The sequence below is a fragment of the Gigantopelta aegis genome, chromosome 3 (assembly GCF_016097555.1).
Source record: "Gigantopelta aegis isolate Gae_Host chromosome 3, Gae_host_genome, whole genome shotgun sequence".
NCBI lineage: Eukaryota > Metazoa > Mollusca > Gastropoda > Neomphalida > Peltospiridae > Gigantopelta > Gigantopelta aegis.
In genome coordinates, this window is record NC_054701.1 from 23,681,087 (window position 1) to 23,708,459 (window position 27,373).

At 36.9% G+C, this 27,373-nt stretch overlaps 1 protein-coding gene and 1 long non-coding RNA gene across 2 annotated transcripts in view; one reads left to right on the forward strand and one right to left on the reverse strand.

Moving 5' to 3' along the window:
* Positions 1-27,373, forward strand: part of LOC121367725 (matrix metalloproteinase-2-like) — a 77,906-nt gene that overhangs the window by 16,937 nt on the left and 33,596 nt on the right. The window contains exon 2 of the mRNA XM_041492065.1: positions 23,816-24,093. Within this exon, the coding sequence (XP_041347999.1) occupies positions 23,816-24,093 (278 nt within the window). The remainder of the gene's footprint in view (positions 1-23,815; positions 24,094-27,373) is intronic.
* LOC121367726 overlaps positions 4,726-27,373 on the reverse strand; it is a 40,283-nt gene continuing 17,635 nt past the window's right edge. The window contains exons 2-3 of the long non-coding RNA XR_005957425.1: positions 13,189-13,296; positions 4,726-5,199 (exon numbers count right to left, since the gene is read on the reverse strand). This is a non-coding gene — a long non-coding RNA (uncharacterized LOC121367726). The remainder of the gene's footprint in view (positions 5,200-13,188; positions 13,297-27,373) is intronic.

Below are 27,373 nucleotides of genomic sequence, written 5' to 3' on the forward strand. Positions count from 1 at the left end.
GGGATCCGTACATTACTGATTGTTAAGTTAAAAAAATAAAATTATTCCTTTCGTAAATTATTTACATAATCAATGTATGTAAACTATGCTCGTCTAAGCCATGTTTTATTCCTAGTATCAGATGACGTTATGCCTATACGTACACTTAATCCGTGGTTTTGTTAAAAACTCTACGGTCATATTGGTTACCAAAGACACGTACGTTATTATATTATCTACCAGTGATCGCAATCCCATAATCCACTTTATCGCATTACTCAAATCGATTTATTGGTTGGATTGTACTCTGATAAACACATTGTACTATGTTTTATCTCTAATGGATACCGTTATGTGGATAAAATCTAACTGATAATGAAATACATTGTGTACATGCGCATGCTAATCAATTTGAATCTCTCTATGATTATCATGGGTGTAATATCTTACGAAGTCAAACCGGCCTCGGTGGCGCAGTGGTTAAGTCGTTGGACTACAGGCTGGTAGGTAAAGTGTTCGCAGCCCGGTACTGGCTCTAACTCAGAGCTAGTTCTTACGGGCTCAATGGGTAGGTGTAAGGCCACTACACCCTCTTCTCTCTCAGTAACCACTAACCAACTAACAACTATTTCACTGTCCTGGACAGACAACCTAGATAGCTCACATGTGTGCCCAGGACAGCGTGCTTGAACCTTAATTGGATATAGGCACGAAAATAAGTTGAAATGAATTGCGAAGTTAGATGATGTACCTGTATGTTTAGATTAAATAGTTTAATCTTGAATACACGTGGTTCTTTTGCAACACTGGTATTTATATTTAAACATTTAGTAAAACTTGGTTTCTTGTGTCAAACAGTAGAACTATTTGTATACAAAACATCTGGGTCGGGACATAGCCCAGTGGTACAGCATTCGCTCGAACAATTTAAAATCTGGTGGCATTATTTTTCTATTGCAACACGCATTTGTTGATCACCAATACTCACCACAATAATACACCACAATAAAAGATAAAACTATCTTCTTCTTCTTTCTTTTTACAGCATATTCTCCTGATTTATTCACGATTAATGTATAATTTACCTATCTACACAGATGTACATGTTTGGTTTCGGAAGCTACGAAAGATTCTTGTCAGACAGGAAAGAATAGTGACAACTTGTCCAATTTACAGCATATTCTCCTGATTTATACAAGATTAATGTATAATTTACCAGTCTTCATACATGTACATGTTTGGTTTCGGAAGCTAGGAGCGCTTCTTTGTTAGACAGGTGAGAATGGCACCTTGCTATCGTTCACGTAATACTGGCAGGGCTCCAACAAAGGAGGGGGATACAGTTGTAATCTCACATAGGAATAGACCGGCTACCGGAAACAGATGCTACGAGTGCAGATTAAAGACATTTGAACTGGCGGATGGCATAAAGGAATCGGGTTGACTTAACCTGTAGATACCATCTTCTTTTAAACAGGTGCTGTAGTGTTAGAACTCTTTTTCTTGTATTAGCAATAATAGGGGGTTTTCTCTCTTTAAAATAAAGCAATCTATTGTTTCGAGGGCTGGAAACCAGAACTAGGTATGTTTGTTCTTTCTTTGCGAAAATAAGAACAGCCCACTATTTTGCATTTCGCTTGCTTGATGTGTGATCAGTGTAGGATCCATCCCCATTTTGATGATTAAATTTTAATTATATTTTCTTGTTTAAAATATTAGTGTCTGTATAAATAAGGTGGTTGTTGTTGTCCGAATGTTTGTAGTAGCACAAACCGGATTTTACCTTGTACGTACGATAATATATATATATATATATATATATATATAACGAAGTAAAATGAAAATTGACTACTACAAATATTAGCACACGGCCGCAAACACACTGGATATACAGATATTGATATTCTAAACAAGAACGTGTATTTAATATATAGAGGATACTTAATGTTTTTTGTCAAATATGATTTATATCTCACCGAGAGAAGTTTGCAATCATATCTCACGAGTCGCGCTTGCTATTTACTATATAACTTTTGGCAATTTACCTTTATTTTTAAAATGCCAGCAGCTAAATAGTTCCGGTTTTGTTACAGTGAATATAACACTTTCTACAGCGACGATAACACATTTTAGAGTGAAATAGTGAAATGTTCACTCTGAAATGTGTTATCGTCACTGAGTGACTGATAACACTTTTATTTCACTGATATTTTAAGATATTTCACAAAATGTTATATAATAAATCATTTTACTCGCCAAAATGTTTCTTATATGCACCATCCCACAGGCAGGGTAGTACATACCACGACTCTGTTCATCGACAACATCTTGCAATGGCTACAAACCGGGGATAGTTCCTTTAAGGTGGATAACTTAAGCATTACGCCACCAAGGCCGATATCTGGTTCTTTTTAAGTGTGTAACATCAACACTTTATTGGTTACGTAAATCCACCACTGCTTGATGTGGTCCTGGTTTCACGTTTCTAAATGTTAGAACAAGTCAGTTTGTTGATGGCGAAGAGGTCTTTCTCAGTAGAGAACTTGAATCTTCTATAGATGCTGACGTCGGCTAAAACGCTTGAAGGTCGGCGTACTAAGATCGATTTCGCATGAAAGCAGGTGCTAATAGGTTAATATCAAGTGATGAATTTTTACAAGTTGTGGGAGGCCAGCAACAGTATGTGAGGTATGCAGAGGGTTCGTTTTACCATGTGTTGTTGATAATCTTCAGTTGTAAAAAGAATACGGCTATCTAATATATGGTTATTTCGACACTTGCCAGGAGCGGAAGTAGGTTTTTTTTTAGGAAGAGAAGAGCACCTACAGTATTCAGGGAGTGGTACAACATTGAAAAGGGGGGTGAGGGGGGGGGGGGGGGCTGGTCACCAACAGAAATTCAAAGGTACACTAACATATATATAGTAGCTCAAGTCACCTCTAGCCTTCCCCTTATTGGTATGCTGTAGTATTAATAAGGGGAGGGCTAGAGGTGTCTCGAGCTATATGACGAAGCAGAAAAAAGCAGACCATAGCATTGCATTGCATTCAATGTATTCGTTTGCTATACAGTGACGTTTTTAGAGGTACTCTAAAGTTATGTGGGCGGGGGAGGGGTCCAGAAAAAAGGAATCTCACTTTCGCCACAAAATAAACAAACAGTAAGTGATCTTTTATGTGTGCACTGTCCTGTGGACATTACAATGTATAACACTGTATTTGAAGCACCAGTCATGATGAACTGGTTGGAACGCAAACAACTCATCAGGTTCGAATTCATGATGTCAAGTTTGATCAATAATTTTCCTTTCATATATTAATTATTCATTAAAACAGCATTAAATCGTATGGGGGTGAATTATCATTAATCTTCAATTTCATGCTGTTAGATTGTCCAGTGTGATTAATCACGAATAAATCTGCAGGGGGTCGGGGAAGGGAGAGGGGGGGGGGGGAGGTCGCATTTGGAATCCATTTGAGCATCTGGTTAATAATAACACATGTGAACCACATGAACTGGCTCTCATGTTTATCAACATAGATTAACCACTTTACCGCTAGCTTTATCAAACCCGAATGTGGAAAAAAAGAAGAGGAATAGTTAACAACTCTTCAACAAACAAACAAAATATTATATTTAAAAACTACTGCTATTTGATATCTAGCATGATTATTACGCACATAGATAGTGAGAAAGGCAACCCGCTAGAACCACAACCGGATAGAAGCAAGTGATTTTTTTTATGAACACTTCGTCATACTAAGGACTCAACCTTTAACATACCAGTAGTTAGCTAGTGGGTGGAAAAGGGAAACCCATCGGATTCAGATTTGATTCTACGACCCTTAACATCTCAGACGAACGATCTACCAATTTTCTACACCCAACTCCAACTTGTCTACAAATGATCTGTAAAACATTCAGGAGATATGTCTGAAAGACAGCCCCTGTACACAGGTACAAATAGTCTTGTAACAGTTTCGACTCGGTTAATTAAACAGATTCAGTTTATTTGCTGTTTAATGAAATACACGTATAAAATCTGGCTACAGCAATGAAAGAAAGAAACGTTTTATTTAACGACGCACTCAACACATTTTATTTACGGTTATATGGCGTCAGATATATGGTTAAGGACCACACAGATATTCAGAGAGGAAACCCGATGTCGCCACTTCATGAGCTACTCTTTTCGATTAGCAGCAAGGGATCTTTTATATGCACCATCCCACAGAGAGGAAACCCGCTACATTTTCCATTAGTATCAAGGGATCTTTTATATGCACCATCCCACAAACATGATAGCACATACCACGGCCTTTGATATACCAGTCGTGGTGCACTGGCTGGATCAAGAAATAGCCCAATGGCGACTCGGTGAATTAAAGAGGTTACGGTTATGTACTGTTTAATGAAAAATACGTATAAAATCTGGCTACGCCAATGAATTCAACCGGAAGTAACGTACAGTTTTGTAAGAGAAGCATGGACTGTTAATGTTATCATTCAGGTATGCACACCCTACCGTCGGTGAGCCCATTGGGTTATTTCTTATTCCAGCCAGTGCACCACGACTGGTATATCAAAGGCCGTGGTATGTGCTATCATGTTTGTGGGATGGTGCATATAAAAGATCCCTTGATACTAATGGAAAATGTAGCGGGTTTCCTCTCTGAGACTATATTTCAGAATTACCAAATGTTTGACATCCAATAGCCGATGATGAATAAATCAACCGTGGCACACCCTAGTATTAGTCTAGTAACGTTTGATAACTAAGCTAATGTCGGTCCTTTGGAGATAATGTTGGGGATGGGTGTGTGGGTGGGGGTAGGTTTGGAGTCATATATAAAACAATTATTAGCATTGTCATATTTAACCATTATTTATGTTTATGTCTCCACAACACACCCCGACGATTACAATTCTCTCCGACAGGCCCGTATTATACCCATTTATTTTATGCGCTTGCTATTTTACAGCTCATAAAGTGTTAATACTTCATCTGACACGGTGAGGTCATAGCGGTGGCACCCATTTGATTGATGTCCGTTCATACAGGTGATAATAACTCATTGTTCGGTCCCGGCATTATGTGTTGGTCGATAATAGATGGTAAGTTATCTGGCAGTTTAGTGAATTAGCTGGACGGTCAATGGTGGTCAAGGATGTTGCACAACGTCTAGCGTGAGGCCAATGTGAGGTCAACGAAGGCTTATTCTGTAAAACAATAAAAAAAAAAAAAAATATTGATATATACAGTGGAACCCCTATAAACCAGACACCCGGGGAACAAATAAAAATGTCCGGTTTAAGAGGTATCCGGTTTAGAGAGGTTAAATTATATACTGATTATTAATAAAATATCGTGAAAAATGTCCGGTATTGGGGAAATTCCGGTTTACAGAGGGTCCGGTTTTGAGAGATTTCACTGTACATATAACCTCTGATACCTCATCATAATGTATTGTATAAACTTCTGCTTTTTATACATTGACCAACGTTTTCCGTGACGATCATGCCTTAGTTTTAAATTGGATTCTGTCTTCAGTCACATAAGCATAAATTGTGCTGTAAGAGCACTCGCTTATCAGCTATGTAGTAGAGATGGTATGTGTTGATAGCGAAGGTACATGAGTTTATATTTATTAAAACTGTGGTTGTGTTTTGCCTTTTATGTTAGTAAACTATGGTATATGATGAGGAAGCGAGGTTGAAAATTTAACGTTAAAAAAGCTAAACAATGAAAAACAATAACTCTCAAATAACTCTCAAAGACACACACACACACACACACGTGCGCGCGCGCATATAATAATAATAATAATAATAATAATATAACATAATAATAATAATAATAATAATAATAATAATAATAATAATAATATAACATAATAATAATAATAATAATAATAATAATAATCAAACTAAAAAAAACAAATCCAACAAAAAAACCCAACAACAAACCAAAAATCCCCACAAATATCCCTAAAAAAGCAAAGCAAAACCCCATTACCTAAAATACTTTATGGGTTTTTTTTTGGGTTTTTTTTTTGCTCTAAGGGACACAACTCAATTCGCCATGATGCAGTCTAGCTGTCGTCTGCTGCCAATAACGTTAGCAGCAGCCGTTAGTTGACAAATTTTATTAGAGCGAACATCAAAGGTAATGGATAGTGCACGACTGCACTGAACTTCATTTGTTACAGTCTGTCGCTAGAATGAAACTGATGAATGGTTAATGACTTGTTAAATTTTGCCCCACGTGTCTCCACTTTGTGAATGGCCAGTGAAGCGTGCGGTAACGGATTAAGGCTGGCCCCTCAGGAATTGGAGGAAAATACAAAGAAATTGTTTTAATGGAGTCAATATTGAATTCTTCCCTTTTGTTGAGCACTGTTCTAAAGCATACATAATTCATATAATAGGTACTAAAGCAAACTGAGCAACAAATAAACATTATATATAAAACAAATACTTAGTAGTTATTATATATTTCATAATATAAAACAAATAGTTGTTATATATTTTATAAAAAAAACAAAAAAAAAAAAAAAAACGAAAAAATTCTCTCCACTTTATATCTTATATCGAAACTATTTTGAACAACCATAACAAAACAATTTAGCCCAGCAACTCTACCCCCCCCCCCCCACCCCACCCCACCCACTCACCCCAAATCCACCACAAGAACTCAATAAAAACAACAAACAAAAAACAAAACAATAAACAAACACCACAAAAGTATAATAACAACAACAAACAACAACAATATCAACATCATACATGTATGGAAAATTGTAAAAAAAACATGGTATTTTTATATGGTATTTTTTATAAACTAATATTAGTTATACGAGAAATACTTTACCAGGTGAAAACTGGTTCATACTATTATGCTCTACTTGAATAGTATTGTACCCCTGACGTTTTGACCCCCCTAATTGCAGGATGCAGCACCACACTTGTTCCCACTTGAATACAGGAAAATGTACTTGGCTTTGAACTCGCACACAAGGGTCGTTGGCACTTTTAGCTGGCTGGATTTTGAGGAAATGAAAGGAATGTATCTTTATTGACACCTCAGCCCATTTGAAATTACATCTGTTTTATTTTATTCATTCTATCCATCACGATAATTAAAGGGACAGTTTTTTAAACACTATAGCATACTTTTCACTACAACCAGGTCAGGTCAGGTCAGGTCAGATTAGGTTAGGTCATAGGTTTTTATGTGCACATTCAGAACAAGCTTTTGTAGCACATGATTTTTGTTTCTTTGTTTTGTTTAACGACACCACTGGAGCACACTGATTTACTAATCATCGGCTATTGGATGTCAAACATGTAGTTATTCTGACATATAGTCTTAGGGAGGAAACATTTATTCCATTAGTAGCAAAGGATCTTTTATATGCACCATTCCAGACATGATAGCACATACCACCACGCCTTTGATATGCCAGTTGTGGTGCACTGGCTGGAACGAGAAATAACCCAATGGGCCCACCGGCGGGGATCGATCCCAAACCGACCGCGCATCAAGAGAGCGCTATACCACTGGGCTACGTCTCGCCCGTGTAGCACATGACTGCAACCAATGTATACCTTCATCTATGGTGTCGGGATGCTCATTCCACGTTACTGGCACGTGAGTAGGAAGGTGCCAAAAAGCGGGGCGCGTGCACGCGCGCGCGCACACACACACACACACACACAGAGAGAAAGACGCACACACACACACACACACACACACACACACACAGAGAAAGACACACACACACACACACACACACGCACGCACAAATACATGTATAAATATAAAAAAACATCGCTGCTGCTAAAAGGTGGGGGCACATGCCCCTTCCCCTTCCCCCTGCCCCTTCCTCCTCCCCCCCCCCCCCCCCCCCCCCCGTTTCCTACGCCAGTAACTGGCATTCAGATACAGACATTACTACGGTAGTACTGAATTAAATCTGGTCTACAGTATCATGTGTTCCTTTCTTTGTTTATTTGTTTATATATTGATATTACAAGCCACTGAACATTATTAGCTTTAGGTGATGACAAATGGGTCCAATGGGTCTGATGGCGGGAATAGATCTTACGACCTACGGCACCTAGCTAAGCTAAACATGTACACACACAAAAAAAAAGAGCTTCTATATATTTAACCGAAATATTGTTTAAATGGGGGTGCTGTCAGGTTTCGTCCTATAGTGTGTACATTAGTAAATACTATGTGAACTATTTGTTATGGGCGAACAGCGAACATGCTTTAAAGCATCTCCTAAAGTTGTAAGTCAGTTGGCGGACACCTGCCAATTAGTAGTTCACGCTCAAACAGAATTCATTACTGTCAGTGTTCTTCCTCGGGCCACGGCATGACCCTGGCCGTCCGAACGGCTCTCGGATTAGTGCTACAGAAGATGAAAAACATGCTAACGACTGGCTGAAATTGGTGCACATGTTGTAAATATCCACAATAAGATGTAAATTATTACTGTAAAGTGTGTTTGGAAGGTTGCCAGGTATTGACAGCCTCATGCGTTATGATATGACAGGTATAGAACTAGACTTACCAAACTGTCATATTCTGGATCATGCCAGAGACAAGACCCAGGGCGAGCATGCCTGAACAGGCCTGCGAGAACTGAACATTTGCGTAAACCATTTATCGGTTACACAAAACTAAATTCAGGTAACCCATTTTCTTTTTGCGTAACGCGTTATGTCCATGCAAATAATGTCCTAAATTTAATGCGCGAATGGAAAATAGGTTACGCTAAATTAGATTTATGTGAACGACGCGTGAACGAAACGATCGTTCTCGCAATTTTCAAAGGCCTGCTGAACTTTGAGTGGATATGGACGTGTAAAACATGTTGGACCTGCCTGTTAGAATATATTTAAAGAGTTTGTCTCTAGAATGATAAAGTTTTTAATATTTGTATTACTCTTAGATTATCTTTCCATTAACAAAAACATGTGTAATAAATCTATGTAACCGCCCACTTTTTCAAAACCTCACTATTCACTGAGCCAAACTTTTCTTATCGCGTCAAACAACGTCACTTAGGGGCGTGGTATAAGTCAGTTACCGTATAAACGCACTCGTTGTATGCATAGTTATTGTACACTTTCGATGTTTTCATCACCAGCAGATATTCGCTATTACACTCGTGTCTATCGGTTGTCAATCAAAACATCGAAAGTGTGCTATAACCATACGTATCACGAGTAAGTTTAGCTTTAACTAATTTTACAATTTAAGAATAAAATAATGATAATGATAAAACATTTAGCCTACTCATAACTTGATGTTTTGTACTTTTTCTTCTTCTTTTTTTTTCCACAAATTATCCTATCCTCAAAGGGTATAGCTGACAATACGCGGTTATTTACATCTGAAGTCTGGCCTAAGATAACACTGTGTTTACTAAAGTAATACACATACATACAACTCTACTGTATCTTCGCTGTCCCAACCAGTGTTCCACGACTGGTATATCATAGGCCGTGCTATGTGCTGTCCTGTCTGTGGAAAATGCATATAAAAGAGCCTCCGATGCTAATGTAAAAATGTATCGGGTTTCGTCTAATACGTGTGTTAATGATAAAATGTTTGACGTCCAATAGCCAATGATTACTAAGTCAATGAAAATTATCTAATGGTGTCATTAAGCAAACCTAAAATAAATTTGGTTTTAAATGTCAGGTAAAATCAAATTAAGTAACGATTCTAACTGTACAAGTGTTAAACAGTTCCGAATTGCTTTTAAAGCAATATATGCTGGGGAAACTGCCATACACGTGCTGAGTAAAAGCTTACTCAGGCATATACGTAAAATATTTTGTCTTAAACAGTGTGTTACGAAATCGAGAGCTTGGCAAGTCTACGAAGAATGCTTCGTCGGCTGTTTTATTAGTTTTCACAGACACATCCCGTCGTAAATGTTTACTTCCGGTTTAGTCCGCCGATGTGAACTGAACGGTTAATTTAGTTTATAAAGGTAAGATGTTATAAACAACAGAGGGCAAGGACGCTAGCATTTCACGCCAAGCGTTAGGGAAACCACAGTCTAGATACGTTATTACGGTGCGACTTTTATCCAGTGTGCAATTTGAGAGACCGTTGGGCTATTTCCACCTTCCTGGTGGAAATATACCCCATTTAAACTGCTAAGTTCAATTCAAAATGGATCTTGCTCATGTTAGGTAAACACTGTTTGTTAGTACTGAAGCGTTTTGACACCTCGACCGTGTGTTGAAAAATCGTTACTATAAATAACTTAATGTGAACGTACCTTAATTAGGTCAAACCTCTTTATAGTTCAGATGGTAATACTAATAGCAATGTAGTGGAATGATGTGTGAGATTCGCATTTCACGGGAAGTGTAATTGAGAATCAGCACATCCGGGCATATTAAAGAAAAGAACACTGTGTTTAGCAGTCTTAACGCAGATATAGCTGTATTAAAATTCCATCCTTTATTTAATTTATATTACAGGGCCGTATCTAACGTAAAATAACGGGAGGGTAGACTAAAAGGAATCAGGGCTCAGTATTGGAGGGTGTTGTCCAGTTAGACAAAAAGGTGACTTCTAAAATAAAACGGTCACTGTTTTATATTATCAGGGCAGTTATCACCCCAGCCCCCTGTCTATCTAGCACCTGCCCCTTCCTCTCTCAGGTACGGAGCTGTTTTATCAAATCAATATTTTAACTATATTTGTTTAAATATGGTATGAAAATCGAATGAGAAGCTTAAAGGAAACATGTCACGTGACCTATATTTGGCACCAACCATGTACAATTAATTATAAATTGAATCACCTAAAAAAACAAAAACAAAAAAACATTAATTACTTAACATATCTCCGTAAAAAACCCTGAGATATGAACTCTTAGCGGAAATTGCCGATCTTTAATGAGCAGGGCAATCACGAGGTCCGTGACGTCAGAGACGCGTCGCTTGATCTGAAGCCTTACACTTAAAAGCATTAGTCCGTACCATTCATAAAGAATCTAAGACTTGCACAGAGTGTTCGTTCGCAAAAGTTTTGCCGTATCAATTTTGAGCTGTTAGTAAATGAAGAAAGACACACATTTACTTACAACAGTGATACTTAAGAAAAAACGGATAGCGAGTCGGAGGGTGGAGAAACCGATGGTGCCAAACCAGACCGGTCGACCAATTTACAGCCCGGAGCCCGAAAGTAACCCGGAGACAAAACCAAAACCCGGATGCTAATGCCGAGATGTATACTGTTCATATTTAGCATAAAGATACACCTCGGTATGATGTATTTAAATATGTAACAAAATATAAATGTAGGACAAACATTTTTTTTTTTCTTTTTTAGAAAATATCGCATTTTTCATGTTCGGGCTGTACATAATGAAATCTGTATGCACAGTGTAAACAAACGCTCTAATTTACGACAAGGCGCTTCACTTTCATTAACCTGACTTGTAAAACAACATAAATGACTTGAGAGTATAATCAACTTTTAAACTAAATATATTTCAATTTGCATCAATAGAACGAAATGGGGTTATAGTATTTTTCTCTCATAAAAAAAGTAGCATATTATTAGGCCTATTGGTATGGTGCGTTAGAGTAAAAACGACCACTCACGATACCCAAGTGATAATTTTCTTTTCTTTGGTACTACGTAATTGGTCATTTTTGTAATTTTAGATGGGAAAGTCTACTTAATCAAGGGTTTTACAGCATTATTTACAGTAATGAAGCAGGGCGGCTGATAATGTCCATTAACATTGTACTATAGTCGCGACAGGTTACGCCACAATACCCTGTGATCTTAAAAAAACTGGCACGTATTTTGTACGTATGTCTAGACCGTGGTAATCACTTACCTGGTCGATACCCTGTAATATACACCTGCCAATCAGGAATCACATGTGCAGGCCACTGAAAGAAAGGACCAATTAACTAAAACAACACTCCGATTCTCAAGTCAGCCCGTGGATGAAACATAATAGTTATTTCGACACCGACAGTAATGGTTTATTTTGTATTGAACTTCGTGCCCGAAGATTAAAAACATTATTTAAAATTATTATTGTTTTCTACACGTTTCTTTTAAAAACATATTTAAATACATCGTACTGAGATGTATCCTCATGCCAAATCCCATGTTTGTATATGCCATATTTAATTACTTATTGACGTTTCCTTCTTCGGACGGTGAATACAGATTTTGTTATGTAGGCCTACAGCCCTAACATGAAAAATCCTCTTTTTTTCCAAAAAAATAAATAAATAAAAATTTCTACATTTTTGTTTTAACATATATAAATACATCATGCTGAGGTGTATCTTTGTGCCAAATATGTACAATGTACACCTCGGCATTCGCAACCGAGTACTGTTTTTGTCGCCGGGTAAAGTTCGGGCTCCGGGCTGTAAATAGGCTGACACCAAAATACTATGCGGTGTTGGTGTCCAATCTTTTCTTTTGCGATAAAATACACGCGTCTTTCTTTGGATACAATCCTTTGGAAAACCATAAAAAGACAATCCCGATCGTTTAAACAGTTAACAACAATGGAAGAGTACAGCGGCTCTGACGTCACTTCCCTTTTTTTTCCCGAACGCTCACGAATAAATATGCATAAATCGTACTTTGATACTGATTAGCGTAATTTCTTCATTTTAAGTTAACTACACGTATTTTATTGTTATAAAGTTATTTGTATATTATTTTTATATCATTTTGCTTTTAAAATGAGCTATAATATGGTCCTTTAAAAGAGATCATTATATGTTTATCAATATAATGAATATTCGTTTCTTCATTCAAGTTTCTTTCTCTCTACTCTCTTTCTTTCTTCCTTCGTTCCTTTCTTCTCTTCTTTCTATCTCATAATAACCATTGTGATGGGATGCCGTTAAACGTCTTATCTCTCCCTCCCTCTCTCTCCCTCTCTCCTTCTATCCCTCTCCCTCCCTCCCTCCCTCCCTTCCTCTTCCCTTCCTCCTCCCCCCCCCTCTCTCTCTCTCTCTCTCTCTCTCTCTCTTTCTCTCTCTCTCTCTATTTTCGTAATGGTGGCTATTATAATTTACATTCCGCTTTAATTATAAATAAGTGGGTAAATTGCGTATATTTTTCGTAGCATTATGGTATGTCTATATACCACCTAAATTGCCTTGACACAATTATGAACCGAACTAAATTACCAAGAAGACCGCGTCACTTATACTCATGGGCTGTAGTCACGTTCTGGACACTCGCTGGACGTGGTGAACGCTCTTGTAAACGTTGAATATTAATTTTCTTGTGTGTACCTAATTTGAATATAAAATGTTTTGTATAAAAAATAAAAACAAACAAAAACAAAAACAGAACAGAACAGGGCCCCGTTCCACGAAGCGATCTTAGCGCTAAGATCAAAGTGATCTTAGGGCTAAGATCGCTTTGTGGAACGGGGCCTAGGGAAACAAAACAAAGCAAAGAACCACAAAAGTAATTCACTAAAAACAGCCCTTACCAAAAAAAAAAAAAAAAAAAAAAAAAAAAAAAAAATGAACCACCACCAACACCACCACCATCACCACCACCACCACCACCACCACCACCACCAACAACAACAACAACAACAATTACATTAACAACAACAACAAAAAACACACACAAAGGACAAAACTTAACAAACAAAACAAAACAAAACACCCAAACAAACAACACATACACACATCGAAAAAACTTATAAAACAAAAACAAAACGAAACGAACAAAATCACTCAAGCCACAACACATAAACACAAAAGAAACATTTAATAGCCCAACCTAACATGAATGACCTATAACTTTTGACAGACATGGGCCCCGTTCCACGAAGCGATTTTAGCCCTAAGATTACCTTAAGCGCATAGCTACCCTATGGTAGGGCTAAGATCGCTTCGTGGAACGGGGCCCTGGCAACTACGACGCTTACGAGTAACATTTTAATTTCTATCCTGGAAAATATTAGCCATCAAGTGACCAGGCACAGAATACAGTTCGCAGTGCACGCGTTCGTTCACCTAACAGACATTGGCGCGGAGCATACTCGAAATTGGCTCTTGCATGATAATTCGATAAATGTGTATATTTCAATAATTTTCGCCATGTGTTTTATGGCCACGTGTTTTTCATTAGCCCGCCAGGATGGATATTCGATCTTCGTACACCAACAGACTCCATCAGTCTACAGTTCATAGACCACTGCTTGTTACATGGGCGTCAGGAGATGCCAGTGACTGGTGGTGGTGGGGGGGTAGGTGTGGGGCGTATTTATTAATTAAACTTTCAACAGAGGGGGTTAATGTATTATCGTTAAAGTTGGGGTTGGGGTTGCAATGCCTCCTTAGCTGTCCGCTTCCGACACCCGTGTTACAGTAGAATTTTGGAAAACTGGAACACTTTGGTATCTAACTCATCCAAGTCTTAGTTTTATCGTATAATCAAACACAATATTAAATCTTAAAAGTATCTTGTTCTGTTACAAAAACTATTATCAGTACCTATTACAAAATAATATTAAGTAACCACCAATTACCAGATGAAAAGGGCAGGTGAGAAAACGTATTACGCGGAGAAAGAAAATGTATTATCGTATTATCGGTGATTAAACTGAGTTAGGTGGCCTACATCATTATTTTGTATTTGTCCATTCTTTGCAGATACCGACTAGTAGTTTGCAAATTCTGAAATTTTTCACTATAAAAGTTTGCCAGTACTAGGAAATCAGTCATATTTCATAATAAAGGTAAAATAATGCGCTGTTGTAAAACACTATATCCCTCGCATGTGATATGTTTGCTGTTTAATTAATTCGTTTTTCTTCATTATGCCATGTAAATTACCTTTAAATAGTCATGATGTCTCTTTAAGATGCGAGGATTTGGCGGTTTGTTCTACAGCTAAGAATATCTGTCGAGATTACAGAACTGAACAGAACGAATGCCGAGATTCACTATCGAACGAACCCTCGCCTCACCAGACTTGCCTAGCACAATGTGCATAACAATTATAATACATATAACAACCGGTATTTAAATTCATTGAGCGTTGTTGGAAGAAAATAAAACTCTTTTAAATGTTTAACTATTTGGAACAAATTCCATTTCTGTAATGGGTATCCGTATCAATCACTTTCTATGCAAATGGGTTGATTAGATTCCATTTATACGCCCTCTGTACGCGTATCCTATCACTCTAGGCCTTGTGGATTATGTACATACGTATCTCATACGAACTACAAACAAATGAAATTTGCGCCTTAAACTTACACCAGATATTGAGTACGAATTTAACTTGCACATGGTCAAGTTCTTTGACATTTCACAATACATACGGACAGTAACACTTAAACAGTATACCTGCCCTGTGTTCTGTTTTCTCTATTAAAGTTATAAAGTTTGTTTTGTTCAACGACACCACTAGGGTACATTGATTTATTAATCATCAGCTATTGAATGTCAGACATTTGGTAAATTTGACATTTATTCTTAGATAGAAAACCCGCTACATTTTTTTCATTAGTAGCAATGAACATTTTATATGCACTATCCCACAACCTTTGATATACCAGTCGTGGTGCACTGGCTGAATTGAGAAATAGCCCAATGTGGTTTCCTCTATCTGTCTATGATATACGTGCTTGGATCTTTGGAGGATGTAAGTGCATATCAAGTGACTGGCTTATTTCTCCTTATTTCGTACAACATGCATTGTTTGAAGCAGCCAATGTTTCTTTTAAAAACATTTTCTCAGGTATAGCAATGGCTCTTGTAGAAATGTATACCCCACAGAAGTAAAGAATACACCCAGGTAACATTTAAGCGGCATAGCAGAATGTAACGAAGTCTAGAGAACTTGTATATCCATGAAGCTAGCAACGTCAGCAATGTCGTCTCCTATCTTCCCTGATTCGTTGAACATCTTGCAGTATTTCTTCTTTTATATTTTTTCTGAGGTTATATAACATATTTTTGGACGGGAGATGTTTTCAAGGTGCGTTAGAGCCGTCATTAGTTGGGCAAATACATCTCCAGACTTCGGCAAGAATGTACTGCTTTTGTTTTTATGAATGATCCCAACGAATTCTTGCCTGTGTTACTCGACACATTTTGTACCTTATAATGAACGATCACAGACATTTAATGCCCCCTTTTTTCATCTCCCTCTTCCGACATCAAGCGAAAACAATGCCCAGGGCGCAGACGTTGTAAACGTAATATTATGAATATAATCTGCTCTTAGCGTATCATTATATTCAGCGTAACGTACTTTTAAAGATGAAAAAAGTATAATGTATATATCAGAGCTTACTCTGTCAATTGCCAACTTGGTAAAATTTGTATACAAAAGTTGTCCCAGAATGAGGCCCGGTATATACAGCATGTTTGAACATTATTTGAAAATAATTATGACCATCATTTTGCACACCAAGATCACATTTCTACTAATTAATTTGTCATCACCGTCTTTGTATCTCTATATCTTCCTTCCCCTTTTATTTCGACCGTCCGTTCGTTCGTCTTTCTGTCTGTCTCAGACTTTCCTTTTTGGTGGACCCAAGCACAACTTTTGACTCTTGACTCCTGTCAGTTCAATTTGAGGGTTGAAAACCAATGCGAATCTCACTGTACAAACTACACTTCCTTTCTATATACTTTCTTCCTACTCTCAACATTTCGAATGAAAGCCTGCTTGTTAACTACCCCATCTCTTCCTCTCTCTCTCTCTCTCTCTCTCTCTCTCTCTCTCTCTCTCTCTCTCTCTCTCTCTCTCTCTCTCTCTCTCTCTCTTTCTCTCTCTCTCTGTACACGTAATCCATATATAACGAAAAACCTATTGATAACTTCGAATCTTTCAATTTTCCAGAATTGGGGACGGAGGGGCGGGGAAGGGGGAGCGTTCTAGCTACATTGGTAGTTATTATTTCCGTAGATTTAATGTCTTTTGAAGTTCAACTACATTTTGAATGCGTTGTTGACACACACCCTGTGACATTCCGCCCTTAAATGGGTTACTTCAAACGTCTGCACGTGTTAATGAAGCACGCTCGAGTCTCGGGCAAGTGCTCTCAGACAGACTCTTCACGGCGTAATTTCACGGGGAGCGGAAATGACGAACACTGTAATTGGGTCATCGTTGTAAACAAACTATTTGGCACGAATTCGCGTAAGGTTGCCTTCTACTAAATCAAGCCCGTCCGTGTCATAGTTCAAGTTGTAAAAAGTTAAAGTTTGTTTTGTTTAACGACACCACTAGAGCGCATTGGTTCATTAATCATCGGCTAATGAATGTTAGATATTTGGTAATTTTGACATACTGTCTTAGAGAAGAAACATTTTTCCTTTAGTAGCAAGGGATCTTTTATATGCACCAACCCGCAGACAGGATAGCACATACTACGGTCTTTGATATACCAGTCGTGGTGCACTGGCTGGAATAAGAAATAACCCAATGGGCTCACCGACGGTAGGGTGTGCATACCTGAATGCTAACATTAACAGTCCATGCTTCTCTTACAAAACTGTACGTTACTTCCGGTTGAATTCATTGGCGTAGCCAGATTTTATACGTATTTTTCATTAAACAGTACATAACCGTCTGGAACGAGAGATAGACCAATTCAAGATGTAAAATTAAATTCAGCTATTGTTGCTACTGATGAGTAAACGGTGTATACTTTTATTTATTCTAACTAAATTAATATCATTTTATTTAGAAACTTGAGTTCTTAAAACAAAACAAAACCAACCCAGTATACTTTAATCCCTGAACTGTCCTATAACGTCTTATTGTCTTGTAGATTGATTAAATGTAAGGAGTCGCACCTTTTTATAAATGCACTGCTTCGGTGGGTTGATGCAATACTTTATTTTATCAGTTTGATATAAAGCAATGGATCTAGCTCGACAGCAGAACACTCCCCTGGGGCGCATGGGTCGGAGGATCAAACCCTTTGGGTTGACCCGTTTTCTGACACACACACACACACACACACACACACACACACACACACAGAGAGAGACACACACACACACACACAGACACACACACACACATACAGACACACGCACACATACACACACACACACACACACACACACAGACACACACACACACACACACCTCTCCGTCTCAACTAGTGCCTCACAACTGGTATATTAAATGTCGTGGTATGTGGTTTCCTGTCTGTAGGAAGGTGCATACAAAAGATCCCATGCTGTTAATAAAAAATGTAGGTTTCCTCTGAAGAATTACCAAATGTTTGACATCCAATAACTGATTATATCAACTCTGCAACTGATTATCAATTAATCAGTGTTATTTAATGGTGTCATTAGAAAGAAAAAAAACACAACTTTAATGTTATTCCAAAATGTTAACTTTATTAGCACTGGAAATTGGTTTGCTGTCAGGAAACCCAAACAGTTAATGACATGGAATTTAATAGTGGGGAGACAACTCTTGCAGGTTTACTGTCACCGCGTCCCATCGCGTGTTGCTTACATGTTAGGAATTAAATTATCAATAAGGAACACTTTCATGAAGTAACGCAGACGCCAAATCTTTTCACATTATGAACTTGAAATAATGTTTAGGACCACCATAATCTTTCTTTTCACAAACCCAAGACTAGCTTAGGATACCTTCGTCATCATTACACCCATAGAAGTTTGAATTTGAAGAGAAAATTATAAAAAGTTTAAATGACAATCTTGACTTTGTATACTATTTTTGCTAAAAGACGATTTTGCTGATGATCAAAATTACATATTAATTACATATTGTTTTTGCTTGTGTCTCGTCGAACTAATATCTGTAGGATCACAAACTAGATTTTACCTCTCAATAATGTCATACACAGTTTAAAAATAAATAAATAAATAAACATAAAAGTAAATACGTATAAAGATCAACCGGTGTAATTAAATGTTCTTTTAAGATGCTGCATTCTGGCAAATACCTCCTTCTTTTCTTTTGTAACTCCGTTTTCAAACAAAATATACTCAAATCAGTTTATAAAACTTCAATCGAGTCGTGTGGATGTTGTTTAACTATTCAGTTATCCGTCTATTTATTTCAAGTAAACCTTTCTCATTTTATAACAAACGATGGAAGCATTTTATAAACACAGTGCGATTGATTTGTTGTGTGTTAAAAGTACTTTTATTTTCTTATCAGACGACATATCCAGTACATCTGTGCATGTACATGCATTCAGTGCTATCTCGCAACGATCTGCAACCGTTAACATTTTCCCTCCGGTTTTTTTCCCCCATTTCATGTTTGTTTTCCCGCCATATGTTTTGCATATTACAAGTCGTGCATGCACAGTAAATATGTTAATGAAAAATAACGTAGCACTATTTTGCAGAAATAAATTTATAATATTCCTTGCAATGTTTGTACAAAGAAACAAATGAGGAAATAAACTACCAAAATAAATAAAATAAAATCAATAAGTAAATAAACAAGTAAGGAAAGAAAGAAAAAAGAGAATGAGACAGAAAGAAAGTAAAAAGAGAATGAGACAGAAAGAAAGAAAAAAGAGAATGAGACAGAAAGAAAGTAAAAAGAGAATGAGACAGAAAGAAAGAAAAAAGAGAATGAGACAGAAAGAAAGTAAAAAGAGAATGAGACAGAAAGAAAGTAAAAAGAGAATGAGACAGAAAGAAAGTAAAAAGAGAATGAGACAGAAAGAAAGTAAAAAAAAAGAGAACGAGAAAGAAAGAAAAAAAGAGAATGAGAAAGAAAGAAAAAAGAGAAAGAAAAGAAAGAAAAAAAAGAGAATGAGACAGAAAGAAAGAGAGAAGAGAAAGAAAGAAAAAAGAGAATGAGACAGAAAGAAAGAAAGAAAGAAGAAAAAAAAAAGAGAATGAGACAGAAAGAAAGAAAAAAGAGAACGAAAGAAAGAAAAAAGAGAAAGAGAAAGAAAGAAAGAAAGAAACAGAAAAAGAGAGAATGAGACAGAAAGAAAGAAAAAAGAGAGACAGAGAAAGAAAGAAAGTAAAAAGAGAACGAGACAGAAAGAAAGAAAAAAGAGAATGAGACAGAAAGAAAGAGAACGAGACAGAAAGAAAGAAAAATGAGAGACAGAAAGAAAGTAAAAAAGAATGAGACAAAAAGAGAAAGAGAATGAGACAGAAAGAAAGAAAAAAGAGAATGAGACAGAAAGAAAGAAAAAAGAGAATGAGACAGAAAGAAAGAAAAAAGAGAATGAGACAGAAAGAAAGAAAAAAGAGAACGAGACAGAAAGAAAGAAAAAAGAGAATGAGACAGAAAGAAAGAAAAAAGAGAACGAGAAAGAAAGAAAGTAAAAAGAATGCCGACGCCGATATCTTGTTTACTCAACTTCTGTTGAGTAGCATTTGGTAAATTATGTGACACGAGATAATGAGAGAAGAAACCTTCTGCTACCAAATAAGCAATATTTTCGTTATTTGTGCTTTGTTTTAGATATGATCATATGATAGTTCACACCACAGCCTTTAGTAATCATTTATAGAGAGCTGATAATCAGATTGTTATAGAAAATAGATAAAGATAGATAGATCTATATATCTATATCTGTATTTATATATCTATATCTATATCTATATAGATAAATAAATATATTCACAGACAGGCAGACAGACAGACAGACAGGCATATATATCTATCTATCTATCTATCTATCTATCTGTCTATCGATCTATCGATCTATCGATCTATCTATCTATCTATCTACTATATATCCATCTATCTACATGTATATGTATATCTATCTATATATGTATGTATGTGGGTGGATGTATGTATGGATGGATAAATGGATGGATGGATGGATAGACATATAAACAGACATATAGATATAGTAAATAAAAATGAATAAATGTGACTGACTAAATGAATGAATGAATGAATGAATAAAATAATTAAATCTTCTGTGTACTCTCGGGCAATTGTTACATGATGAAAATGTCAGAACATTTGCTTTGCATTCTCAAATCGTTCAACCTTCCATGAGGTCACGCAAACTTTAATGAAATAGGAGATGGCTGCTTAATCCACTGACAAAATACGACATCTATAACATAGTAATCACTATTTAATTACGGTATTCAAAATCTTTCTTTCTCATTTTCTGTCACGCTTTTACTGAAATCGCGTTTTTCGCAACCTACTTTTTACGACCAACATCTTCCAAATCATTTCATACGAAACTAAATTGATTTTAAATTTAAAAAAACCCAAGTTCTTGCGACTTGCCAAATTACGGAGAATGTTCAGCTTCATGAGTGACTTTCAGTGACACAAATGTTGCATGATCCTGGAACAGAATTAAGACACAATGGGACAAGATGTCTTGCAATCAGATCGTCTTCACTGAAACGACAAGCGTTTTCCCGGTCGGCGGTAGTGCGTGATCTGGCGGAAGGATTGCGAGATTAGCAAATCGTAAAGTTTCCGCCTTTTACTGAAGATCGCTCAAGTCTGTGTTTACTAATGAAGAACAGACCTGAAGTGGCCACTACTGATGTAATTACTGACCAGACACTGTTTGTTCCGTTCACTTTGCATTAATGTCTTTGACCAGTGTCCACAACATAAACTGTCTTAATGTGTTATTTCCTGCCTGCGGAGAAGTTAAGTGTGCAAATAAAAGAGCATTGCTACTAGTACAGAAAAAAAGAGATGCCTACAAAGTGGTCCACTTAAGTTTCCATCGCACTAAAGTAGAGTATACAGGGATAAAAAAAAAAATGACATTCGTATTGGTAGTAATGTCAAAAAACATTCAAATACTAAACACGTCTTTGTTTATTTTAGGATATATTTGTTAATCCAAGGTGGATTCAATTCATTTTCCACGATTCGGACTATATAATTTTGTGTTTATATCTAATTAACGTTCATGCACGCTGTCCTGTGCACACAGCTCCGCTATCAGAGATAGTTGTCCAGAACAATGGTTAATGGCTAGATGTTAGTACTGGTATGCACATCAGTGGCTTACTGAGGTCCTTGGGTCGAAGGATCGAGACCCCTTGTTGGACACATTATCTAACTGGGTTTTCCTCTGTTCAACCAGTGCCATACGACTGGTAATATCAAAGGGGATGGTATGTGCTGTCCTGTCTGTTGAAAAGTGCATATAAAAATAACTTTCTGCTAATGTAAAGATGTAGCCGGTTCTCTTTAAGACTGTATATCACAATTAGTATATGTTTGACATCCAATAACCGATAATTGATATATCAGTGTGTTTTTGTGGTGTCGTTAAATACACATATATTTTTTTATTAATGCCGATTGCTTAAAAGGTAAGCTACAGAAGAGAACTCTTTATGATCAGTACTCTTAAAGGGTCAGTGCTCCAGAACTAGTGTAACAAAGGCCGTGGTATGTACTATCCTATCTATGGGATGGTGCATATAAAAGATCCCTTGCTGCTAATCGAAAAGAGTAGCTCATGAAGTGGCGACAGCGGGTTTCTTCTCTCAATATCTGTTTGGTCCTTAACCATATGTCCGACGCCATATAACCGTAAATAAAATATGCTGAGTGCGTCGTTAAATAAAACATTTCCTTCCTTCATTTCTTAAAGGGCCACGTTTTGAAACTCCATTGGGTGTTTGTTTAATACGGTTTCACTGTATTTACATGATTTTTCACATACTAATCATGTGGAAGTACCACCATAGTTAGCTCAGTATATTTTAAATGCACGTCATATTGGTGTATTAATTTTCCTATTAAAACAATACACCGTTTGGTACTTGTTTCCTGTCTGCCAAAACATAACAATTAACGTACTTGAATTCAACCTAAGTTCAAGTTGGTATATCGTTGTGACAAGCTCTAACATCACGACAGGCCACCGACCGGGACGAAAATACTTTACTGTAATACAGCTATAACTTAATAAAAATTACCACACATAAACTGTATTAGTATACTTGACGGACATATAATATCATAGAACATTATGGCGATCTCCATATGATGATATTACTTTTTGAGTGTGTTATTACAACAATATAATTATTATGTAGTCCGACCAGCATTATAATGGAACAAAACTATATATCCATTTCGGTGCAAAACTGTCTGATAAGCATATGCATGGAATGTTTTGGTTTATGCATAATTATGACTGTCACTATTAAAGGTTGCGTCGACCATGTAAGTTACAAACACAATACTGGCATGCGTAATTACAGTTGTATGTGCAATTAAAACTAAATTCGTTTCATTTCTTATTTATATAAACGTTAGATTCTTTTCTGTTTTTCTTTTAAATCCCCCCAACCCTACTAAAACGTGAATGTGTTCCAGTTTACAGAAACATCGGTACCATAAAACGTTATAAACTTAGCTAGGTTACCCTCATAACGGTATTATCAAAACGTGAATTTCTTTCATTGTATAGAAAAATTGTCTGTACTTAAAACAAAAACAACAAACATCCTCCCCCCCCCCCCCAACAACTATAAAAAAAAAAAAAAACAATCCCACATAAACCAAACACTTAACATCATCATCGGCCCATAGTGCTATTTCTGGTTGCAGGCAGTGCACCACGATTGGTATTTTAAAGGCCGTGGTATGTGCTGTCCTGTCTGTTGGATGGTGCATAAAAAAAAAGATCCCTTGCTACTAATGAAAAAATGTACAGGTTTCCACATGTTTCAAATCTAATAGCCGATGATTAATACATCAATGTGCTCTAGTGGTGTCGATAAACAAAACAAACTTTGACTTTTAACTTTCATGTTGTTGCCTCACAAGTCTGACCAAACTGTGACTCTCTTCTACTTGCAGGAATATCTCTCGAAGTTCGGCTATCTCGAAGGTCCGTCCCGCGAGACGGGAAACCTCATGTCTCAGACCGATCTCTCCGACGCCATCAAGACGCTCCAGAAGATGGGCGGCATCCCGCAGACAGGGGTGGTGGACTCGCGCACCATCCAGCTCATGCACCGCCCTCGCTGTGGAAACCAGGACTCGCCAGAGATTTTCAGGAAAACCAGGAGAGGGAGACGGAAAAAACGCTACACGATTGCACCGTCGAAATGGGACACACAGAACCTCACGTTCAGGTAAACAGTAAAGACATGTTCTCACGATGCGACATGTAGAAACAATATTCTCGCGTTTTCTTTCTTTTCAATGGTTCTTTTCTTTCTTTCTTTCTTTCTTTCTTTTGTAAATGAAAATGCCTAAATTGTAACGACTTTTTTCATACGATTAAGCTGTTTTGTGAAAATGGTTAAATTGTAATGATTTTTAGCATGCGATTGAATTTCAATATGAAAGCATCTAAATTGTAGGCTTCGACAAATCCACTAGCCATCAGTTCCGGCTAATGCATTTTTGGTCTTCAATAGTGGAAATATTCACCTATATTACTATAATACATATGGCACTGGCCAAGGCTTCTTTGAGGGCTGGTGACTTTCTCAAACATTTGTTAAACAGTGTAAATTGTTATCATTTAAACAAATATATAAAATTACGATCTGGCTGTTTTGTGAGAATTCATAAACTGCAACAATTTTAAGCCAATGTTCAAGTTCTATTGTAAAACTTGTAATGCTGGTTAACAAATGTCTGAGTTTTATTGCTGTGACGCCTAAATGGTGAATCATTTCGGATCTGTTTCGTTTGTCATCACCATTGTCTAGAGCCTAGAGTCTAGACATTGATTCAAGATGCATTTTGTTATCACCATTGTCTAGAGCCTAGAGTCTAGACATTGATTCAAGGTGCATTTTGTTATCACCATTGTCTAGAGCCTAGAGTCTAGACATTGATTCAAGATGCATTTTGTTAATTCTTTGGGAAAGTAGCCCATGAACTATCTTTCACAGTAAAATAATTTCTACTAAGTTTTCCTAAAGGAACACAACATTATTATATTTTCACACATTCATTTCAACTTATTTTCGTGCTTATATCCAATTAAGGTTCAAAGCACGCTGTCCTGGGCACACACCTCAGCTATCTGGGCTGTCTTTCCAGGACCCACTGTTAGTTGTTAGTTGGTTAGTGGTTAGTGAGAAATAAGATGGTGCAGTGGCCTTACACCTACCCATTGAGCCCTTAAGAACTCGCTGTGGGTTAGAGCCGGTACGGGGCTGCGAACCCTGTACTGACCAGCCTGTAGCCCGATGGCTTAACCACGACGCCACCGAGTCCGGTTATTTTCACACAGCACATTATAAGCGAGTTAAAGAATTCTGTAAAGAATTAACCGTAAAATTCTTGATCAATCAAAGTCGCATGCATCAGACCGTTACCACAAGTCGCATCGTGAAAACAGACTTTAAGTTAATAAAACATCTTTAAAATTTTAGCTCGTTGACCAGTATGTATTTTGTCAACCTACATTAAACAGCTACCTAATGTTCTGAAATCAGTCGATTACTCGACAAAAGCAATCGATTACGATTACTTAAGATTGTCCTGATTACAATTGCAAGAAAATTGAAAGTAATCCATTAAGATTGCGAATACATTGTCCAATAATCATGATTACATTTCCACAAATATGCAGTATGGATAAGGAGCGAAATGATGTCACCAACATGAAATTGTTCACTTTAATTCACAACCATTCCGATTTCATTCATTGAAAGACATAATGAATAATTTTGGAATATTTATTAAATAATTTCAGAAATCAGTAATGTTATATCAAAATGTGGCGTTTTAAGACTGATGACTGTTCAGTACAGGTCAAGTTATACGATAAATTATTAGATTAATCGTTATTATGTTTTCATGTTTGTGAAGTTTTGTCTATATGTGTGTACTAAATATTGTTATCTCAGTATCGAGAACTGATCTGCTGAAATCTCAAATACGACGAAGAGCTGAATCCTGCTACAGTGTAAATAGAAATAACAATTATTGTTTTTAACATAGTCGGGGAAAAAAGAAGATTAAATATAAGAATTGTAACTAACTAAAATAGCAATAGATGACCTAAAGATAAAGTTTGTTTCTGCTTTAATAACACCACTTGATTAATTAATTATCGGCCGTCTTAGAATAGACGGTTTCCAAACGTTTAATGTTAGTTGATAATGCGGTTAGTGTTATCTTTCTACGTTAAAGTTTCAAAAAAAAAAAAAAAGGGTCATTATTACCTCCTAAAACAAATTATACCCTAGCTCCCTTTCAATAGAAACCCGTGCGCCCTGAGGGTAATTTGATGATACACAAGAACTTATGCAATGCTGGTCGTTTATTTGTGTTCCCATTGACAGATGATGTTTGTTTTAGAACTGAACGGGAAGACGCCCCAACACAGTATCTCGTATCAACATTTATATCCAAATAGCCCCTATCGACATCTATAACTAAATGTATAGGCGCTGAACCTATCATTGTGAAAGCAAATAAACTACTAAAGCATGAATTTCGATTTCATAGTAACTGTAGATGTAGGTATAAATAGGTCAGTATTTCGGATTTAAACTGGATATAAAACAGATGTAGATCGCGTTTATATTCAAGTTCGTCCATCCGTCCGTCCGTCCAATGATCCATCCATCCATACAGGCAAACACGTACATACATCTATCTATGCGTACGTTCGTCTATGTATACATACATACATACATACATACATACATACATACATACATACATACATACATACATACAATACATACACCAATACATCAATACACACACACACACACACACACACACACACACACATACACACGAGGTTCGAGTCCCAAAAACGGCATGAGACAATTTGCGAGGCAAAAAGGATTTAATTATCCCCTGCGTCAGTGCGTTATTATCTAAGTATGAAAGAGTCAAACCCGACATACATACAATATATTGATATCAAACCATCCATCCATCCATCCATCCATACATACATACATACAGATAGACAGACAGACACACACACAGATACACACACAGATACACACACAGTCACAAACTTACATACACTTATATACAATAGCATACACTATTCAAAACGAGGACATTACAAAAATATTAGTACACAAAAATAATGTCCTGTTTATAATTTTAAAAAGTTACATAAATTTATAAACATTATTCAGCACCCATTTGTTTGTTCAAGCAGTAAAGTGAATTTGAAATTTGAAAATATATATATAAAAAAAACTAAAATACATGAGACTCATATTACTGACAGTTATATAATGAACATAATTTATGCACGATGTGTACAACTTCAAAAGCCGCGTTTTCCTGTTTTGCAAGTTATCGTATGTGCACCAGGACCACGGGCGGATGCCTGTGAGAAGGGGGAGGGGACGATAACGAACGTCATCCCGAGTGTTCAGGAAGCTGACTCTTGGAGGGGATGGATTAGTCATCAGTGTTAAA